This window comes from Mus caroli, chromosome 7, assembly GCF_900094665.2.
Source record: "Mus caroli chromosome 7, CAROLI_EIJ_v1.1, whole genome shotgun sequence".
Classification (NCBI taxonomy): domain Eukaryota; kingdom Metazoa; phylum Chordata; class Mammalia; order Rodentia; family Muridae; genus Mus; species Mus caroli.
This window is the reverse complement of record NC_034576.1, coordinates 88,779,266-88,802,290: the sequence shown is the minus strand read 5'-3', so window position 1 is coordinate 88,802,290 and position 23,025 is coordinate 88,779,266. Positions and strand designations below refer to the sequence as shown.

The window sequence follows — 23,025 nt, the reverse complement described above, 5'->3', positions numbered from 1 at the left end:
GCCAATTTGCAACTAAATAATGTACCTGGAATTCCCCAAAAGAAGATTTGCATTGTTACTTTCTCATTGTCTAGATCTCTTTTTCAAGCAGGTCAATCAACACCTTCAGCCTGACTGCAGAGGGTGTGCATCCCTGCCCCCAAGAGTGTGCAGGTGGCAGCTGCTCTTTTCATTCTAAAGGCATTTCAGCACATATTGTGGCTTTTGGTCTGATTTGAAATTTAGATTTGCTGTGAGGGCAAGAAAGACAAAAATTTCATATATAGAAGAGATTGGTTTTTATTCTGATAGACAGACGGGCCTAGTCCCTTAGCTGGTCTCTGGTTTTCCATCCTTGCTGTTATTGCAAGGTCCCCTTAGTTCTTCAGGCTGTGGAAATAACAGAGATGAGGAGGGTGACCTCCAGCTCCTAATATAGCCTAGAGCCATAAATTGTGGTGTTACTTGTGACATAATTCTTATCAAGGCCTTGCTAAATCTGAGGTTGACATTTCTCCTTTAGGAGCTGCACAGTACTCAGAACTGTGATTATTGATTCGTAATCATATGAATACGGTATGGGTAGCAGCTTGGGTGCAGAGATTTACTGCAGGGGAAGGTCCAGCTTGACAATTTCTGGGTTCCCTGTGAGATACACCTGGGTTGGATGGAGGTTGGTATCTAATTCCAGTTACAACCAAGAATATCTTGCTAAGGCTCTGCCTTCCCTCCCCAAAGATACCAAGAGCCACAAGTGTGAGTCATGACAGCACCCACAGAAGGAATCGGGTCAATATCCCCCCAGCCGTGGTTAAAGCCCAGTCATCAAAGGATGAGAAAATCATTTGATCACCTCAGTTAAGCGTGACCTTATTAAGCTTAATTAATAAGCTTAATTAATAGGGGGGAGAGAGGTTAGAGACCGTACCATTTGAAGGGCAAGCCCTTCACAGCCTCCCTCCCTAAAAAGCCAATTGGCCTTGTACTATGGAGCAGGTCCGTTATCCCCTCCTCTCTGTTCCCTGCCTGTCATCCTGGAATGTGGTGGAAAATCCACATACTCTCCTTCAGTGTTATTCATAAAAAAGTGCATTTCAAATTCGTACAGTCAGTCTTCGCAAGGGTTCCAACATCCTAGAAAGACAGTGTAGCTGACTACTTGGTATTTAGATAAAAATTTCAACAAGTTATCTATTCAGTACTAATTAGCATTATAAAAGACGGAGCCAACAGCTCAGGGCTAGTCTGCTAGATGTTTACTAAGACAAAAAAGACAGTCTTATCCAGATATGGTTTTCCATAAGAAAAGTTAAGAAATCCCACTGAGACAGGTTTCTTCATTAGACCCTTAAAATTCAGGCAGAACTATAGGGCATAAATAAATTTTATGCCTTGACCCAGCCTTTTCTTTTTATATTAACAACAGGGAGGAGATGTAACCTCCCCAGCTTGAAACCTGTTTGCTCAGGTTAGAGAGCATGGGGCAGAGCTTGCTGCCCTATTGTTCTGTCACTCCCACTGCCACTGTCTGCTGCCTAGCTGTTCCAGAGCAAAACACGTGGTCACCTGCAACTTTACTCCAGGATGATTTGGCTTCCCCTACCTCATAACCAAGTGTCAGAAATAGTAAAGTCGCACCTTGATCAGAGCCTTGTCTTGGTTTCATCTTTCTCATGTTGCCTAGCCCCCTCTTCTCTTTCAGATTCCAGGATGCCTTCCAGGTTAGAACCCAGACATGTGAGCCACTGGCTGCAACAGTATGGCAACCCCATCAATCAATTGATGCCCTTTTTTCCTGCTGGAGGTGGGCTCTATAAGTTCCCTCTCCCTACTGTTGAGGATTTCCTTATTAAGGTCCCTCCTTTTGGGTACTGAGAGTTTCTCATCTCCCAGGTCTCTGAATCATTCTGGAGGGTCCTCCCTCCTACATCCAAAGGTTGCCTGTTTCCATTCTTTCTGCAGGCTGTCAGGTCTTCAGTTATTTTCCCTCATCCAATACCAAATCATAATCCCCTCCCCCCTCCACTTTCCTTCCTAGCTCCCTCCCTCCCTTCCTACTTGTGATTGTTTTCTTTTCTCTCCCAAGTGAGATTGAAGTGGCATCCTTACTTGGGCCTTTGAGCTTGTTGGACTTTCTGAATTCTGTGGACTGTATCGTGGATATTCTGTACTTATTTATTTTTTGGCTAATATCCACTTATCTGTGAGTATATACCATGCAAGTCCTTTTCTGTCTGAATTATATCATTCAGGATGATATTTTCTAGTTCCATCCATTTGCCTGCAAAACTCAGGATGTCCTCATTCTTAATATTGAACAGTGTTCCGTTGTGTAAGTGAACCATATTTTCTGTATCCATTCTTATGTCATGGGACATCTGGGTTGTTTCCAGCTTCTAGCTATCACAAACAAGTTCACTATGAACATAGTGGAACATGAGCTCCTGTGGCACAGTAAGGCATCTTTTGGATATATTGCCAAGAGTAGTATTGCTGGGTCTTTAGATCTATTTCCAATTTTCTGAGGAACCTCCAGATTAATTTCCAGAGTGGTCATACCAGTTTGACTACCAGTGGTCTTACAATCCCGACAGCAATGAAGGAGTGTCTCTCTTTCTCCACACCCTCAAAAAACAGTGTTATCACCTGAGGTTTTGATTTTAGCCATTCTTATTGCTGTAATTTGGAATCTCAGGGTCATTTTGATTTGCATTTCTCTGATCACTAAGGACTTTAATAAAGTGTATTACTAAGGATGGGCTTTGAGTTTTCAAAATTTTATTCAAGGGTTAGTGGCTTTCTCTTCCTTCCTGGATTCACCTCCACAAACCCCATTCCGAGGATATGGGAACTCTCAGACACATCTTCAGTACCATGACTGCCTGAGTATCACCAATCTCCCCACTGTGCTTGTGATGAACAAACCTCTGAAATTGTAAGCAAATCCCAATGAAGTACTTTCTTTAATGACAATAGTGCCTAACACACATACTAAATCAAAAGAAGATTAAGTATGGTGAAAGAATTAGTTCATCTCTCTCTGATTCTTAACCACAGATGCATTGTAATAATCTACCTCATGGTCCTGTCACCTTCTCTTCCCCTTTTCCTTTACTTGAGCAAACCATGAGGCAAAATAGCAATTCCTTCATTAAATTGCTTTTGCAGGTATTTTTTCACAGCAATGTAAAATAAAAATATAGAGCATTGATATCAAGAAGTAGGTGACTTGCTATGATAAATCCAAGTCTTTGTTTCTTAATAACTGGTGATTCATTTTCAGCTGTGGTTTAAAGACACATAAGAATGCATAGATTAGTAGGATACTTTGGCAGAATCTTCATAGGTCAGAATTCCCAGGGAAATGAAAACAGTGAAGATTTGGGTCATGAGGTTTCACAGAGCAAACAAGAGCTTTATTGGCATTGTAAACTAGTGTGAAATCATTTTTGTTGGATTCTGAAAAGGAATCTCCAAGTAGTCAATCCATATCCTTACAGGTTGAGTCAGACTGAATAAAAAGCATTAAACTAAGTTTTTTGGGGGCCATAGGGCATTTAAGATTGCAAGGCATCTGGGCAGGGTATGGTTACTACTCAGTTCTTTCAGTCATGCTTTGGTGAGAATTTTCTTAAAATGAACAACTTAAAATTAGTGACGAATGTGTCTAAGTAAATGTAAAGTTTTAAACTATGACAAGGTAGACAAAATGTATTTATTGATGCCATTTAGAGAAAACACCGTATTGATATAGATGCAGATGTTTATAGCCCCAATAGTAGAGTTAGGTGAAGGACTGAAGGAGCTGAAGGGGATTGCAACCCCATAGGAAGAAAAAGAATATCAACCAACCCGACCACCCAGAGTTCCTAGGGACTAAACCACCAACCAAATAATACACATGAAGAAACCCAATGCTCCAGTTGCAAAGTAGCAGAGGATGGCATTATCTGGCATCACTGGGTGGAGAGGCCCTTGGTCCTGTGAAGGCTTAAAGCCACTGCATAGGGGATGCTAGAGAGTAGAGGTAGGAGTTGGTGGGTAAGTGAACACCCTCATAGAAGCAGGGGTAGTGTGAAAAATGGGGTTTGTGGAGGTGAATCCAGGAAGGGAGATAACATTTGAAATGTAAATAAATAAACAATAAAAATTTTAAAAAAAGAAAACACCATTTCATGCATGAAAAAGTAGGAAGGTCTTTTAAAAGTAAAATCTTACTGATCAATTTGTTAAAATGTATAAATATTGAAAGAAGAGATCCTCAATTAAGTATATTCTAGTGGTTCTTTGTTGCAAAATTCTCACTTAGGGAAGTATTTCTCTAGAGATATCATTGAAGACATGTAGAGGCCACTGAAACTCTGGTCCAGTATCCAGGCTACAAGTGAGTTGATAGTACAACTTACCATTGACACAAATGTAAAACTAGTTTTTTGGAATAATGTTTATAATAATGGAAGTTCTATAGTGAATTAAATCAAGGTTCCAGAAAGTTGAATTCTTCAGACAATGTTTGACAGGTTCATATACATTTATTGATAGTAGATTTAAGTAGGATCTGAGAAAGTAAATAAATGTTGAGATATAATAGAACGCCAGGATTCTGGCAATGCCAAGATCATGAGTTGTTTATCAAGGCAAGCCACAGATATGCTGTAGAACCAACCAGCTTATTGAGGAACCACATGAGCTATATAAGCTAGAAAACAGGGTGAGTGGGATGACTCAATTGTTTTGGAGTACAGATAATGCTACCATATAATCTCAGATTCCAGGTAAAAGTAAAATTATGCAGTCTTCCTTTGTGTTGATCTTTCCTTGCTTTTATCCAATTATTACCTTTGATAATAGGAATGTTACTCTGTATCATGAATATATGAAATATATAAATTTTTGTGTGTGTTTTCGAGACAGGGTTTCTCTGTGTAGCCCTGGCTGTCTTGGAACTCACTCTGTAGACTAGGCTTGCCTCGAACTCAGAAATTTGCCTGACACTGCCTCCCAAGTACTGGGATTAAAGGCATGCACCACCACACCCAGCTTTTTTTTTTTTTTTCAAAGCCAGTCATGATATAGTTCTGAGAATAAATTGGGCCATTTACTTACAAATATTTATTAGTTTTAAATTATTTCTTTGTATGTGTGTTGACTTGTACATGTGAATGAGAATGACATCAGAAGAAAAAAACACGTCATTTTAACTGGAGTTATGTGTAGTATAGATAGTGTAATATAGGATTTGGGGTTCAAGATAGCTCTCTAAGAAAGACCAATACCAAATCTTAACCACTGAGGCATCTCTTCAACACCGTGAGGGACAGACTTGAACAATGTTAGAATTTTTCATACTTTAGGGATAAAAGGTATAATAAACAATTTGGCATTATGAAGTGAACATGAGACCAGTGCAGCACTATGTTTTAAAAATGATGTATCATCTTGAATTGGGAATCAAGCTGGCAGGGAGTAGAGTAGAGATGGCTAATGTATATTGTCAAATTGATGAAATTTAGAATCATGTAAGAAAACCAATTTTTATCTAAGGGTATTTCCAGAAAGACTTGATCTTTATAGGAGGATACACCGTTGGAGTTGGTGGATATATTTTCAAAATATACATTCTATGCAGACAAGTAGAAGCTGGGAAGAGCATAGTAAATGTGGAATAGCTTATTTGTTTTCTTCTGACTGTAAATGCACTGTCATGATTCTGCAACTATCCTTTCTCTGCTATGATAGGATGTACCATCAAACCATGAGGTCAAGTCAGTCTTTATTTTCTCATATTGTATTTTTCCTCATATATTTTGCCACAACCTTGAGAAAAATAATTGATACAGAAAATGTAGGAGGAGTTTACGTGTGTGTGTGTGAGTGTTGTAACATTTGTTTAAAACTATGATTTATCTCTAACTTTTTGTACTGTGTAACTAAAAACATAAATAATTATTTAATTCTGGGGAAATATGAGCATGTTCATGATCTATTCCAGCATATATCTGAAGATTGAATAACATGGTCTGGAAAAATGCCAATTATTACAACATTAATTGTCTTAAGACATAGATATTTTAATAAGGCTCTCTAAAATATTTACCTTTGGGAAATGCAAGGGAGTAGCCAGTTCACATAAAAAAGATCTATTAGACATGTTTTGATTATATAAGCTTTCAAATTAACTTACATCCCATTTTATAAGATATTAAAGCATTTTTCTAGTTGCTTATATTTGCATTCACAAGCTAAGAAATGACAAAGTTTACAGCCAAACTTTAAGTTTTCTTATACCATAAAGACACAAAAACATTACAGTTTCAGAGATTTCAAGGAGAGCTACATGTTTTGTTTTCCTTTCAGATGACCAACTGCTGAATAGAACTCTAAAGGAAATGAAAACAATTTCCATACTGAAGTGGACCTGAAGGAAAATCTTCCTACATATATCTGAAGAATTCCTCTTTTCTAGGTATGTGAAGTATCTTAATTGTTCTAAGGTAGAAATTTTAAAATTCCTGTGGCAAAATATTAAAATACACTGGCTAATCCAATTTTAAAATTACTATACTTATAAAATAAATTGAGAAGTTTATTAACAAGAAATTTAATTAAGCAGTAACTTATTCACCTTTATTTCTCCCATTTGTTTATTTTCCCATATATCATCAGTCATGGGGTTATAATATTTTGGCATATGTGTTGCATTTTAGCCTTCTACCACATATTCTTTCCTTGCATGCAAATTGCTTATCTGTAAATATTCAAGGTCAGATCCATCTTTATGTTTTATTATAGCCACACTTTCTAAAATCCTATTTCCAGATATCTTTGCTATGTAAAAATTCACATGTACTACGAATTTTTATACAAATCCCTTAAAGTCATACAGCCAAGAAACTAATTTCTATTCAACAATCTTTTATTACTCTAAAACATAGCATCTGAAGATTTTTTGTTATTTAGAAAAAATTCTACTTGCTTGTCTGTGTCTCCTCCAGTGAAGAATAGGATACCCCCATAATCTATCATTTATTCTAGTCAAGAAAGTGTGACTAACACACACACACACACACAGAGGAAGAAGAGAGAGAGGGGGAGGGAGAGAGAGAGAGAGAGAGAGAGAGAATAAAAATGCATGACTGAGGGAGAAAGAGATAGAGACATATACAAAGAACATGTGTAACAAATTAGAAGAGGGTAAACGCATGAGTATGAGAGAGAAAGAAATGAGAACTGTATTCAAGTACACTGTACTATGTATAGTTCCTTGCCTGCCATTCTACTATGTTTCTATATAAGTGTAATAATTTTGGATAATACCACTTTCTTTTTCTTCCTCCTTATCTACTAGCAGCACATGAAAAGAATTGAGTATGTCTAATATCACTGCCTTAACTGGATTTTTCCTGACGGTGTTCTTTGACACCAAGGAGCTACAGACTTTATGTGGAGTGGTCTTCCTTGGGATATACCTGGAAGCCCTAATAAGTAACCTCATCATCATCACTCTTATTACCCTTGACCTACAGCTCCAAACACCCATGTACTTTTTCCTGAAGAATTTGTCCCTGTTGGATGTCTTTTTTGTTTCTGTTCCAATCCCAAAGTTCGTTGTTAATAGCCTAATTCATAATAATCATATTTCCATTCTGGCTTGTGCCTTCCAGGTATTTTTAATGACTTCTTTTTCATCAGGAGAAGTATTTGTCCTGACTGCCATGTCCTATGACCGCTATGTTGCCATTTGTTTTCCCCTGAACTATGGTGCCATCATGAATAACCACACCTGTGTGCTGATGGTGGGTGTTTCCTGGGCTACTGGAATGCTCTTTGGAGCCATATACACAGCTGGTACATTTTCCATGCCTTTCTGTGGCTCCAATGTGATACCACAATTTTTCTGTGATGTTCCCTCATTGCTAAGGATCTCCTGCTCTGAAACACTTGTGGCCATTTACTCAAGTCTTGGAATTGGTGTTTGTCTGGGTATGTCTTGTTTCATCTGTGTTGTGATTTCTTATTTTTACATTTTCTCTACTGTGCTGAAGATTCCTACCACCAAAGGCCAGTCTAAAGCGTTTGCCACCTGTATTCCCCACCTAACTATTTTCACTGTTTTCCTTGTTACTGCTTGCTTTGTCTATTTGAAGCCATTCACAAATACACTATCAATTTCAGAGAGGCTATTTTCTGTGCTATATACTGTGTTGCCTCCAGCACTTAATCCTTTGATATACAGCCTGAGAAACACTGATGTGAAAAGTGCTCTGAGGAGGTTGCAGCAAAATCTTTGCTTGAGAAGGCTACTTATTTAATACTCCAAAGCATTAGATAATTGTATGCTTTATGGGATACACAGATGTTTTAAATTTTCATCTTTGGAAATATGAAAGTGATTATCTTTATTCATTTGATGGTTCATATCTTTTGTTTCTTAGGTAGAAGGCAACAAAGCTTTTGAGGTTGTTAAATCAGTCAATAGGTGGGAAAGCATATTCACTATTGGCTTCCATGGAATTCTACCTAGTTGTGAGGTAGAAGAACATTGATTAAGCAATATACTAAATCAAGTGAATTCTAGAGATTTACCATAATCCATAGCATTGCATCAGAAGAGAGGTGCAGAGAATACCCAGATCAATACAGGTGATTTTTTAGTAGCTGTATCATCAATGTTTGTCTCTTTCTTTAATGTCCAGAAACTTTCTTACCTCTATATCAAGGTACATGTTTCCTCTGAAGTTATAAAGAGTCTCTAGAACCCATTTTAATTATAGCAGAAACCACTAAGACTGATTTCTTTTGATTTAATCATTAGTGTCTTCTACAGTATACTATTCTTTACTGTTTGTTATACTCTGGAAACTGTTTTATCAAATGGAACCTTACGCCTAAGAAACAACTCATTTTTAAATGTATTTTGTATGATTTCATACATACTCCCAGTAATGTTAAGTGGTTCTATAGGCACTTTGACAAACTATTACTCCCAGGGAATTATGCAGAGATAAGGTCAATGACAAACCATCTCATTATTCTATCATATCTTTGTCTAGTAAATAATGAAACAAAGAATCTATCATAAAAGATAATGACTACTATATGCTCTGAGGTCACTATATCAAATGTTCCCTTAACCATAATCAGTGTAAAATTTTGTAAAGCCTCCACTAATGACCAAGATATCACTTTCCACTGATGAGACTTTACCACTAAGCTAACATAAAAAATAGTTTTCACTGTCCTGACTCATAATTGAAATGACTAGTTAATTCAATTTCAGTGCAATCTAGGCAATGACTCTTAACAAAAGAGAAGACAAAGAAACCTTACTAGCCTGGAGATATTTCTCAATCAAAATTTGACCCCTACACACATACACACACACACACACACACACACACACACACACACACAAGCATATCTGTGCATGGTTCTCCCTTGTAAGATCACTATTTGTCCATTTCTCACATGCTTTCAGTTATTAAATTAACTTTGCTCACTCAAGTCTGTGTCCTTCTATAAATTATGTCATTATTGAAAGCAAGAATGGAGAAAAGAATGTGGCCTAATATCCCTGGCTGAACTACTATACATCTTAGCAAGTTATCTAGTACTCTTGACTAAAATACATCACCTGTTATAGTGCTGGGTGCATCCTTTTGAGAATGTGTGGTATGTTTTCTGTAAGTCAACTTCTGTCCATTGATTTTGATATGCTTCTCTGGCTCGTTGAGCTTCTTAGTTACTGGTACTTGTTATTGATTGGTACTTTTGAAATCCCTTTTAAACACATTATTGCAGGTATAAGTCAAGTGTGAGAAAAAACACATTAATCTTTCCAATTTGAGGAGAAAATAAGATGGAAAAGGAGGTTCTAAAGGAATGTGGAACAAAATATGATAGTACTAGGTAACAAAGAATGACTACAAATCCTCTTGACCGTAGACTCTGTAACAAATACAGTATACATAGAAGAAAATGTGTGGCTTGTAAATGAGTCATAACATGGCCTCAAGGTGTCAAGCACAGTGATACAAAGATTTTGGCTGTCTCTCCAGATATAACGCAATTCCATCCTCAAAGTGCATTTCAATCTCAAAGAACAAAACCAAACCAAAACAAAACAAAACAAAAAACTGTCATTGTTCTACTACTACTCAAATAACCTTGCCTCAAATTCTTGTTAAAGCATACAGGATTCTGAAATTCCACTAGGCCTTCAGACCCTGATCTATGGCTTAAAACAATGTCCTGAGCCATCTGCCAGGAGGTGTGATTTATTACATTAATCTCTTGAAAACTTTCTATTCAACCTATTGTTTCCTTTACATACCTATTTCATTTCCTTTTGAGCATTTGTTATGCAAATTTCTAAAGGAGGGATGACAAACACCAAAATAAATGCATTCAGTCTACTTTTCCCTTTGCCCTCTACATCATATGAGGGGGGTTTTAAAGTGTGTTCCAACTTTGAATTTTCCCTGAAAAATAGCAAGGGCTATAAAAATTCAGAAAAGATAAGCAGGGAATCTTACATCTATTAGAAACTAACCAGTTTACTACTCAAGAAACAGTCATCCATTAGCAAACAAAAGAAAAAAAGAATGGGGCTCTAGGTCAATGTGGCAAAAAAAAAAAAAATCATAGATCTATATGGGAAATGTATTACTATTACTAAGGATATGAAATGAAGAACTATTAAAGTAGTATAGAACTCCTTCCAGTTGTAACTAAGTGAAATCGTAAAGAATGAAACTGAACTGTTCCTAAATAAATAAGCAACAAGCAAAATAAGGCATGTATATCACAGCTGCACTCTAAGCAAACATAAAACTACAGCTATTGTCATCCTATACTAATACTTGAATGGATGAAATGAAAGACACCTATTCATGTGAGGACTGGAAAATAGAAATTACTTATGTCTCAAGTGCTGATTGGAAGCACCTGTTGATATTTGAAGGCACATTAATAAGTTGGATAACATTTTCCCCTACTATGTCTACAAAAGCTACCGAAGTGACAAAAGCCCACCAAAAAGAAAGCTGTGACCTCTCCCAATCACTATAGAGTGACAGTGAGCTAGTACTTATATAAATGCCCACGTTTGTATATACAGTTCTAGGAATAAGATATTTTCTATACTGTACTTGGAGGTCACAGTCCTTAGGCAAGAGTCAAGGATAAAACAATATTGCTATAGATATAGTCAAACTTTGTAAGGATATCTATGAATAATGGCTAAAGTTAATGCTCATTGTCCCATTGAGAATTAGCATTAAATACTAAGCTCAAGGAAGGCTGTTTTTAATATAGGATCTCATGACAGGCATTGAGACATTTTTAATGACACAATACATAGTAAATATATCTCATTCCCAGCACACCTACAGAAATATGACAATAAGACTATATGCCCTTCCCAAGGATGGTTTAAAAAAAATGATGAGCTCTGGGAACTGTGACCTGTTTAAAAATTCCAAAGAGAGCCGGGCGTGGTGGCGCACGCCTTTAATCCCAGCACTCGGGAGGCAGAGGCAGGCGGATTTCTGAGTTCGAGGCCAGCCTGGTCTACAAAGTGAGTGCCAGGATAGCCAGGGCTACACAGAGAAACCCTGTCTCGAAAAACCAAAAAAAAAAAAAATAAATAAAATAAAATAAAAATTCCAAAGAAAGACCCATAGGTTATCTGGTTTCTTGATGGAAGGGATCTTATATGTTAGCCATGAAACCCTCACCTTATGGCTATTAAATTATTAGAAATATCTTGGTTCATATCTTTGTGATAAGACCAGTGATACATACCCATGAAATCCCTATAAAAAAAAAAAACCCAAGGACGGCACTTACAACTGTGAACCAGTAGAAGACCCCTTTAGAGACAAAAATAAATATTACCGTAATGATTGGTGCCAGAGACATCCTAAATCATGAATTGCTCTAGATCTTCTTGATTTTTCAATCTTAAATAATAAATCTGAATGAGACTGTAAGAGATTTCATGTTCCTGAAAGAATGAAATCACCTTATGACAAAATTAAATAACATCAAATGTTAATTCTTGCTTCTATTTTTATTTCCTTTCCTGTATCAATAAAATACCTGCTTGTTTCAATTTTAGCATTGTGTTATAGCTCATCAAATTCATCTGATTGATGGTTTTGTTCCAACCTACATTGTTGGGGCCAGCCAGCAGCTCACGTGTCCGGGTTCGAGCCTGGAAGGCATCTTGGAATCTGAAAGAAAAGAGGGAGCCTAGGCGGGTTGAAAAATAATGGAACCAAGACAACTAGAATGCTCAAGGTTCAAATTTTTAATGGCAGACACACTTTATAAAAGAGGGGGGAAAGTCCATTCCCACCAATTCATCCTTGGATCCTAGAACCAGCTGCAGGTGATGACATGCAGGATAGGTCATAGTCTCCAGAATAGCTCTGGGGCTTTCAGAAGGTAGCAGTATCTTGAAGAGGAACAGCTGCAATGGCAGAACAATAGAGTGATCTAGGGAGGAAGGCTACACCCTAGATATTATCCTTAGGGGCAGCAAGGTCAAGTTCTGGCTTAGCCTGCTTCAGGCTTATGGGAGGCTACACTACATCATTATGCAAGGATCAACTACTTCTTAGGTACCTCCTATCCATAATGGAGAAAATTCATACTAGGGCTAGATATGTGAATTTTATATATAGTCTATTTAACAAGACCATTAACAGCAGAATGAGTGGTGTTCTAATATGTAAATACCCAATTTGAAATGCGGCTTTCTTGTGATATATTTTCAAGCCAAAAATTGAAAAAGAAATTTGAATTATTTTTTCTTCCTATTTTCATTGACTTAATCAATTTGTATTGTGTTATATATGTCCTTCTATAATTTCTGTTAATTTTTTTTTATCAAAAGGACACTACAATTGTCATAGAGGCACAATAAGGATGTCTTGATGCCTTAATCTATACAGTCTTGAAGAATTACAGAATTTTAGCTATATCGATTCTTAACGAATTGTATTTAGCATGTATTCAATGTTTCCTAGAAATATCAATAAAGACTTAAAAATTTAAAAATGTGATAAAGTTTAATCAAATCTAAATTTTCACATTTATCAGGAATCATGGCTGGGCTTTCTTAATGGATTTATAGTACTGATATCTGTTGTACTTATACTTCTATTCTGACTTTTGCTTTGAATTCTGTCCTCTAAACATAAGAACTTGTTTTTGACATCTAGAGTTTATTGGCAATTACAAGAAAAAAAAATGGTGCCACTGTAAGGGTTTTTGTGAGATATTTACTCAGAGATGTCTGTACCTTAAAGGGAGCCTTTTTAAAAATAAATTGATAAACTTGGGTAGGAAGTTTGTCATAACTTTTAAGGAGGGACTATACCCCACATTATTATGAAATAAATTATAGAAATGGAAATCAGTATCTTTCAAAGTTCCTAAGATATTTCTGGTATGACTTCTCTCTGGTGTAGTTAATTAATGTGAGTTAGAATGCAGAGGAAGGCTAAAGAATTGTATTTGAAAGAAAGACATTGATAGAGAAAATTGGAAGCTGTTAGATCTTAGGCTATGTGCTGTTCAGGTCACACCCATCTGCAGCTGCTTCCTTTACCCTCTCTATTTCTTTTATGACTCTGTAAGTCTCCTATTCTCAGTTGAGAAACTTTACTTCCAATCATTGTGATAAACTCTTCAAAATACCTGATAAACTTCCAGTGATATTATTTTCCTTTTTTTGTGGTGGGGTGGGGTGGGGGGTTTGAGACAGGGTTTCTGTGTGTAGCCCTGCCTGTCCTGGAACTCACTGTATAAAGTAGGCTGGCCTTGAACTCAGAAATCCACCTGCCTCTGCTTCCCAAGTGCTAAGATTAAAGGTGTGTGGCACCATGCCAGTCTGATATTATTTTCCTAATTGACATAAACAACCAGATAGTATGACTGTCTTTCTAGGAAATATAATATGGTGACATGACTCACATGGAAACATTTCTGAGCAAATTGCCATCCAGAGATCACATTACATTTGCTCCTCCTTATCTTACACCCAAACTGGCCTTAGGCCTCTACTCTAGGGATTCTCTCTGGTTTGTGAAATGCTTTCCTCTGAATTGTTCAAGAAACTATGTATTAAACTGAACACTTAATTCAGACATTTTGAATATGATATCATTGCTTCTAACAGTTAAATTGAAGAGTGATTAGCTACACTCAGGGTACTAGTTGTGACACTGGTCATCCAAGAAGAAAGAAGAAGATATATGGAAACTTGTTTTCTTACCTACTCTTATCCAAATGACATGAAAGACTCCATAATAGGTATAGTATTTTTCTGTCTCATCCATCCATTGAATCTCCAGCTATATGCCCTTTATGCAATTGTAAATCACTTCATTCTGAGGGATAATTTTAACCGAAGGGTATTTGAATATATTCTTTGACCCTACTTACGTTGTCTCCTGTCTATGCCCATTTACTACAGGGCCCAACTTTTCCAAAATTAATTCTTTACGTATGGGTTACACTACCACAGGACCAACATATCATTATTCTTATTTATTTCAACTGGATATTTTATTTATTGAAATTTCATCTCTTTCTAAACCTTTACTCCTGCTCTTTTAGTGAACTCTATCTAGAAGAGTCCATCTCTTTGCCTAATATAACTATTCTCAACAAATCAAGTTAAAACCAATATCAAAATTCATCATAGACATTCTATCTCATACTAACACTTACTAACCATTTTTATTTTTATATCCAGAGGCCCCTCTTTAGTTTGTCTAATAACTCATTTAATCCATATCAACATGCAGCATAACACAGATTTATGAAGACAGTGTCATCATGATGCACAAAGACAAATACTATCTTCAGATTCAGACACTATGAATAGGGAGACCTCCTCAACAAAAGATGTACCAGTTCAGAGGAAATCAGCCAAAGTAAGAATATAACATCAATCATCCTTCATTTCTTTATCATAAAACCATTCCCCTGTTTGTTCATATATAAAAAGGATAGAAAATCATATCTCACAATGGCTGGTGCTGATGCCATGCCTACATGCAGCCACAATAGCCCATGCATTGGGAGCTCTTGGGCCCTAGGTGTATATCTACTATGATTTTGCTCAACAGTCAGAATCTTAACCAGCTATTTAAATTCATCTCTCTGTACCCATAGACTACTATAATCTCAGTTCTCGTTAGAAAATTGTTTTTGTGTAGTGGTGGTTATTAAGATAGAAACTCACACCTGGTGAAATTGCAGAGAATATCTATGGCATATCTGTATCTCATCTCCAAAACTTCTGAAAGAATAACATAAAGAGGCTATGAAGATTAAGAGGTCCAGATCCCAGCATGTATTTGAACTAAACAATATCATATGGAAATTATAAGACTGTTGTATTCATGACATCACATCAGCTATGTTTGCTTGCATTAGATCTGTATAAGATCAAGCCAATAAATATTATCTCATGAAAGGAAGATATAGATGCTTATGAAGACAATGGTATGAGGAATAGCAGATGGAATCAAGAAAGAGAGAGAGTCATTTTTTCTTTAGTCACATGGCACCTTGTAGGACAACAGTATTACAGTGGATGGATCCACATCCTTGAGTGTAAACACAAACTGGATTCTTAGGATATAAAAACATCCAGAAGACATAGAGTTAGGAGCAAGTGGGAAAGTAGGAGCTGGAGCATGAATTTGATCTAAACACATTGACTTTTGTATTATTAAAAAAATTTAAAAATCAATAAAACGTCATTAATCAGAAAATAGTCTCTCTACAGTACCATTTAAATACTTAGGAAATCCTCATATCTTCACACTTCTATTTCTTCCTCACTTGTTCAGGCTCTTTCAAAATGCAGACCTCAGAGGCATATTTATTCTCTATTCTCAACATATACCTTACACCTCCACTTCATTATTTGTTTATTTGGTTTCTTTGGCAACTCTTGGTATTCCTGGGAATGTAGAAAAAAAAATCAGTCGTTAAAACCTACAATGCATCCCAATCTGATCAATAAAAACGTGGTATTTGGTTGTGACCTGTGACCTCTATAAGAGAGCAAGCTGAGCAAGCAAGGAGAAGCAAGCCAATAAGTAACATCCTTCCATAGCCTCTGATTAGTTCCTTATTCCTGACCTGCTTGAGTTCCAGTCCTCACTTCCTTTGTTGATGAACAGCAATGTGGAAGCTGAATAAATCTTCTCCTCCTCAACTTCCTGGTCATGATCTTTTGTCCAGGATTAGAAACCCACTTTTTCCACTCCTGGGCATATACCCAAAAGATGCTCTACCACAATGCAAGAACACATGCTCCACTATGTTCTTAGCAGCTTTGTTTGTAATAGCCAGAAACTGGAAATGATCTGGATGTCCTTCACATAAAATGGACACAAAAACGTGGGCACACAATGGAATACTATTCAGCGATTGATAATAAAGACATCATGAATTTTACAGGCAAATAGATGGAACTAGAAAATATCATTCTGAGTGAGGTAACCCAGACCCCCAAGAACATTCATATGTACTTACCTATATGTAGATATTAGTCATAAAGTACAGAATACCTATGACACACCCCTCAGACCCAAAGAAGTTAAACAATAAGGAGAGTCAATGCAAGTATGCTTGAATCACAGTTAGAATAACAAAATAATCATAAGAGACAGAGAGAGGGATGGGAAAGGTGAGAGAAGGGAGCAGGAATGGAATGGGAAGACAGGATCAAGTGTAGAGCATGACAGAGAAGAGGCCCAAGAGACCAGGGGAATGAATGGAAATCTGCAGCTGCTGGGTTTGGGGGAGGGGAGAATCACTAGGAAGTCTCAGAGCCCTGGGAGAGGAAAAGTCCCAGGATTCAATGCTGGTGTCCCCAAACACTGGAGAAATGGAACATGAAGAGGGTTAAACAATACAGGGTCCTCCTGTAGCAAACAGGACCCCCAGAGGAGGGCTAAGGACATCAACTCACCACAAAACTTTCCATCCAAAATTCCTCTTGCTTAAAAGAAGTGTAAGGATGGAGCAGAGACCAAAGGAAAGGCCAATCAATAACTAGCCAATTGGTAATCCAAGCACCAGCTCCTTACATTATTAATGATACTCTTTTATTATTGTAGAAAGGAGCCTAGCATGACTGTCTCCTGAGAGTCTCTACCCAACAATGGACTAAAACAGACATGTAGTATCTTTTTGTACATAGCCACATACAAATATCAGGGACACTTTTGGAAGAGATGTGGGAAAAATCGAAGGCCTAGAAGTAGATGAGAACTTCACAGGATAATCAAAAGAGTCAACAAACCTCAACCTCTGGAAGCTCTCAGAGTCTGAGCCACCAACCTAAGGGCATGCATGGGCAGGAATGAGGCCCTTGACTCAGACAGCTCAGTCTTTATGGTTCACTTGTCTGGTGTCAGTGGGTAGGATAAGCCTAATCAGGCTGAAACTTGATGTGCCAGAGTGGGACAATGCCCTGGGAATCTCTCCTACTCAGATAAGAAGGGGAAGTGAGAGAGAGAGAGGAATGGTTAGTGGTCAGGAGCAGGAACAGTGTTTGGGTTGTAAATTAATATATAAAAAAATAAAAGAAGGAAAATAAGGGAACAGTTTTCTATGCCTATATATCTAAGGGACAGCCTGTAAGTGAACAGTTGTCTGAGTCCAGACATCTCAAGGACAATTTCTCCATCTTTCTGGAAGTGTCAAACTAAGTTCAGGTTCTCAGGCCCAGGAACCTACTCCTACTCTGATGGATAGAAATTCCCTTGCTCAACTCCTTGTGTCAAAATAAATTTGGACAACACCACAGTCCATCCAGCACCCCTTCACTTTATGGTTTCCTCCTTTAAAAAGATTTACAACATCTCTTCAGGTTCATAGTGCAGTTCTGATTCTGTTCTCTGGTGCTGAGAGATCAGTAGCAGCTTGATTACAAGACACCTTTCTCAGCTTCATTTCCTGGTATTTGAGTTATGTTAGATTTAAGTGGAACCAACAACAATCCAAAATCATGTTCCACCACTGAACTACATCCTGCTACCATTACTTTGATATTATTATTTTTTTAAAAAATCATACTATATAGTTTTATCATATTAGTCCCTGCCCCAACTTCTGAACTCCTCACAGATTCACCCTCCCCACCCACTCAACTTTATATTCTTTCTCAGAACACACACACACACAGACACACACACATACACATACACACACCCACACAGATACAAACACACTTACACTCACACTCTCCACCCAACCCCCATGCCACCCACACAAATAAAACCCACCAAAACCTAAAAATCACATGCAAAAAAAGTTTTTTATGACCTTCTAATCTGCAGTGTTTACTGAAGAAAAAATAAATGCTACCTAAATTTAGAAATTTTTGCAAATGATCAGTACATCAAAAAGTTGAAAAGTTTGAAGTCTCCTATTTTGAAAGTTTAGCCAGGTGCCACAATTTCAGAAGTGGCCCTATGTCCCCAAGAGAGAAAATTAACTTCCTCTCAAAGGTTTCATCTCTATATATACTGTTACTTAATAGCAAAATGTTTTCAGTAATAAGCTCATTATGGTGAAGTAAAGAAACTAGTCAAAGTACAAGTTGGAAGTTTAACCAGAAAAAGATAAAAAAGAAACAAAGAAAGTGAGAGGAGTTTCAAATACCAGGGAAGATGATATGTGAAAAGAAATAAAGCATATCATACAATTCAATAATCACTATTTTAGTAAGAAGGAAAGGACACATAGACACACACACAGACACATACATGCACACACACACACACACACACAGCGGAAAGAGAGAGAGGGAGGGGAGGTAGCAGAATTAAATGTAGTCCTTTATGTAAAAGACATCATAGAGTAACAACTTGAAATAGGTGAGGTTGGAAGACAGCATTGTTGCCTTTATGACATTGATGGCAGAAAGAAAAAAATGGGTAAGCAAAAGGACTGTATTGTACTCAATGTTTTCTTTCCAAAAATTTTGTTTTACATTGTTAATTTGTTATGTGATAGATCCATTGTAGCATTTTATCAATATTTCAAATTTGGAAATTAGAAATATCACACACATAGTTAGTTACCTTTGGTTAAAACAAAACAAAAACCTATTTTATAAAATGTTATCTTGTGAGAAATTATTTCAAATAACCTTCTTCTCTTCACATATTTTCATTTACAGATGTCAATGACATAGGAATTTGTTGCCTCATGGTTGTCTTATATGATTATATTTGTATTATTTTATTATTGACATCATCATCTGAAAAAGCACAGCTCAGAAAAGATAAATATTGCCATTGTATACCAAGATTATTAATTATAAAAATAGCTTTGACTCTGTAAGTGTTAAGTGTGGTTCCAATTATAATGTAAGTAGTTAGACCAATTTCTCAATAGCTAGAAGCTGTTTTTTGTTCATTTATTTGTTTTGCTTTGTTTTGTTGTTTTGTTTTTTCATTGAAGTGCCACGAAGGTGGAAGTTAGAAAAATACAATGCATGAAAAAGTTAACCATTCAAAGGCTTGGGATGGTATCAGGAAGGCAGAAGCAGGATTTAAATCTTAGAAATCAGAATAACCACAAAAGCAAACCATGATGTAGCTATTAGGGTGACCTTAGTAAATGGATACCCAGAAAATCACTGTACATTAATTTTCTGCATTAGTTTTCTGTAGTATCATGTTTCATGATCTAAATGTCAGACTTCATGAATTCATTTTTTTTTCATCTTTTTAGGACTTTACTTCTGGACTTTAAGTTTCAGTGAGGAAAATTTGTTTCTAGTTTGAAAATCAGCACCATGATCACAGAGAATTGGACTCTAGCACAAGACTTCCTTCTCTTAGGCTTCCCTGGATCTCAGGTCCTCCAGTTTTCTCTTTTCCTCTTCTTTTTGGTGATGTACCTCCTGACCATTGGTGGTAATGTGGCAATCTTGCTATTGGTTAGTACTTCACGCCAGTTACAGACTCCCATGTATTTCTTTCTGAGCAACCTGTCATTCTTAGAGATTTGGTACACAACAGCTGCAGTCCCAAAAGCTCTGGCCATTCTGGTGGGGAAGAGTCAATCCATATCATTTTTAGGGTGTCTTTTTCAAATGTACTTGGTTTTCTCATTAGGTTGCACAGAATACTTCCTCTTGGCAGCCATGGCTTATGACCGCTACCTTGCCATCTGTTTTCCTCTACACTACCAGGCTACTATGAACAGTCTGCTCTCAGCACAGCTGGCTCTTAGCTCCTGGGTTTGTGGTTTCCTGGCCATTTCTGTGCCAGCAGCCCTCATCAGCACATTGTCCTTCTGTGGCACCCATGCTATCAATCATTTCTTCTGTGACATTGCACCCTGGATTGCCCTGGCCTGTACCAGTACACAGGGAGTGGAAACAGTGGCTTTTGTGATTGCATTTGTGGTTATCCTGAGTTCATGTCTCATTACTTTGATATCTTATGCCTATATCATCAGAACCATTCTGAGGATCCCTTCAGCCAGTGGTCGCAGAAAAGCTTTCTCCACCTGTTCCTCCCACCTCACTGTGGTACTCATCTGGTATGGATCTACAATTTTCCTCCATGTTCGAACATCCATCAAAGATAATTTACAACTGACTAAAGCGGTTCATGTCCTGAATACAGTGGTGACTCCAGCTTTAAATCCCTTCATTTATACTCTTCGTAACAAGGAGGTCAGAGAAATTCTAGAGAAGAAATGGAAGAGAAAGTGAACATTCTGGAATAGCATGGACATATTGCATATAGTCCCCATCACTTATACAGGGAAGTCTACTTTTGTAATATATTTTTACCACTTACATGAAAACTTTCATAAAGTTGTGTTTCTGAGATATAAGATTTGAAGTGTTAGAAATGTTTTAATGAAAGTATAGCATAAATCAAAATGTAAGTCTATTCCAAAACATAATTTTCATGAAATAAACTAAAATACTTATGAATTGGAAACTGATAACCACAATGTATATCATTAATTTCACAATGATTGGAAAAGAAGAAGCCAAAATATTTTTGCCAAAATGCAGATAAACAGGTGCATGTAAACTTACAAAATACATGAGTAGAAATTCTCTGTGTAATAATATGTAGACATTAAAATAGAAAAAACAAGAGGTTATGATTACTATAAAGTTAATGGATTCAAACAACCAATACTTAAAAATTGAAAGATAATTAATATTTCTAAAAATAAAATCAGTTGATTTTTCTCTACCAATGAAACAGAAGACAGGAATTAATGAAAAGAAATAGATCTATATATTGTTTTGTACAAAACTCGATGCAGAAAAATTCTTAGTCTACCATTGCCATGTCAGTAAATAAATGAAAGGAAACATGAAAACAAAAACAAAAATAAATGTGCAAGTTCCGGTGTGATATAAGTTTACAGAATCCTGAGTTAAGTCTTATTTTCCTGAAGATGGGTACTTCCTTTGGAGGTAGATCTCTTCATTAAGTGCATCTACAATAAGAAAGGGACAATGAAATGTCATATGCCTGTAGCTGAAAGAAATACCATATGCCATTTGTTTTTAGAAACCACTCAGGATGTCATGAGACTAGAGGAACATTAGTGTCAGGAGATTATCTATTAAGTATTCTTTCTTTTTAGACAATCTTTTGGCTTTATTTACTTTTGGAAGAACTGTGTAAGTTACTCCAGTTTTTGTTTAAAATAATCTTTTGGCTTTATTTACTTTCAGAAGAGTTATGCGAGTGACTCCAGTTTTTTGTTGTTGGTTTTTGAGAAATGTTCTGACTGTGGAGTCCAGGCTGGCTTCTCATTGCTTTGGTGCCAATCATGGCTTAATCATTAAATAGGCTACTATTACTAACAATTTTTTTACATGATACCACTTTATACAATGATAATTTAAAGATGTTAAGACAGTTAAACCTTATTAAAGATTTAGTTATCTCAGCAATGAAAATCTAATCATATCCCAGGGCTAATAACTATAAAAGTTTATATATGATATTACATGTATTATATATTATGTATGTACATATATATTTAGTGTATGTATATATAATTATTTTGAGGTTAATGGTTGCCTAGAGATTAACACTTTACTATCTCATTTTAAATTTGTAGAACCCTTCTTTTTGTCTTGTACCCTCATCCTTTTTGACTGTACAGGACATGCAAAAAAATCAAGCCAGTCAAAATTTTAGCGTAGGTGGGAGAGGAACTCATATTCCCCAAGATCTAACTGAGGATTATTATCAGATTATGGTTACTCAAGGAAAAGAAGATGATTTTTTAAATTCAGGACTGTCATTTGATCTCATTTGTAATACTGTTACAACTTACAGATAACAGTAAAAACAACCAAATAATCTGAATATAAAATTGCCAATGTTTCTTTGTTACATTTTGTAGATGATTGAGGGAACAGAAACACATATATATACATTTAATTTGGACACACTTTCATTTATATAACTGTAATAATAAAATTAAATTTTCTTTCCATAAAGAAATAGGAGCCGCCGGGCGTGGTGGCGCAAGCCTTTAGTCCCAGCACTTGGGAGGCAGAGACAGGCGGATTTCTGAGTTCGAGGCCAGCCTGGTCTACAAAGTGAGTTCCAGGACAGCCAGGGCTACACAGAGAAACACTGTCTCGAAAAAACAAACAAAAAAAACAACAACAACAAAAAAAAAAAGAAATAGGAAAAAATATAAAAATGTTCAATTGAGTTTTTTTTTTTTTTATGTCTAATGCTTTGGGTTTCTTTCTCTATTTTTTAGTATCAGTCTTCTATCATATGTGTAGTTGGTAGAAAGTCTTTCTTCATTCTGTAGGTTGGCAATTTGTCTGACAGACAGTATCTTTTAATTTTTTTTTCTTGGTTATTTTATTTATTTACATTTCAAATGTCATCCCCTTTCCCAGTTTCCTCTCCACAAACCTCCTATCCCTTCTCCTTCCCCTGAAGGTTGAGGGTACTCCCCAACCAGCCCACTCACTCCTACCTCTGCACCCTAGCA

At 36.6% G+C, this 23,025-nt stretch overlaps 2 protein-coding genes across 2 annotated transcripts; both read left to right on the top strand.

Moving 5' to 3' along the window:
• The first annotated feature begins 7,332 nt into the window (after positions 1–7,332).
• LOC110299366 (olfactory receptor 14A2-like) lies at positions 7,333–8,332 on the top strand. Its single transcript, XM_021169039.1, has one exon. The coding sequence runs from the start codon at positions 7,350–7,352 to the stop codon at positions 8,289–8,291; it is 942 nt and encodes a 313-aa protein (XP_021024698.1). The 5' UTR covers positions 7,333–7,349; the 3' UTR covers positions 8,292–8,332.
• Positions 8,333–19,723: 11,391 nt separating this feature from the next.
• On the top strand, positions 19,724–20,769 carry LOC110299504 (olfactory receptor 6F1). Its single transcript, XM_021169216.1, has one exon. The coding sequence runs from the start codon at positions 19,820–19,822 to the stop codon at positions 20,744–20,746; it is 927 nt and encodes a 308-aa protein (XP_021024875.1). The 5' UTR covers positions 19,724–19,819; the 3' UTR covers positions 20,747–20,769.
• Positions 20,770–23,025: the final 2,256 nt, after the last annotated feature.

Coding starts and splice junctions, on each gene's coding strand:
- LOC110299366 (XM_021169039.1), top strand. CDS start 7,350: ATGTCTAATATCACTGCCTTAACTGGATTTTTCCTGACGGTGTTCTTT.
- LOC110299504 (XM_021169216.1), top strand. CDS start 19,820: ATGATCACAGAGAATTGGACTCTAGCACAAGACTTCCTTCTCTTAGGC.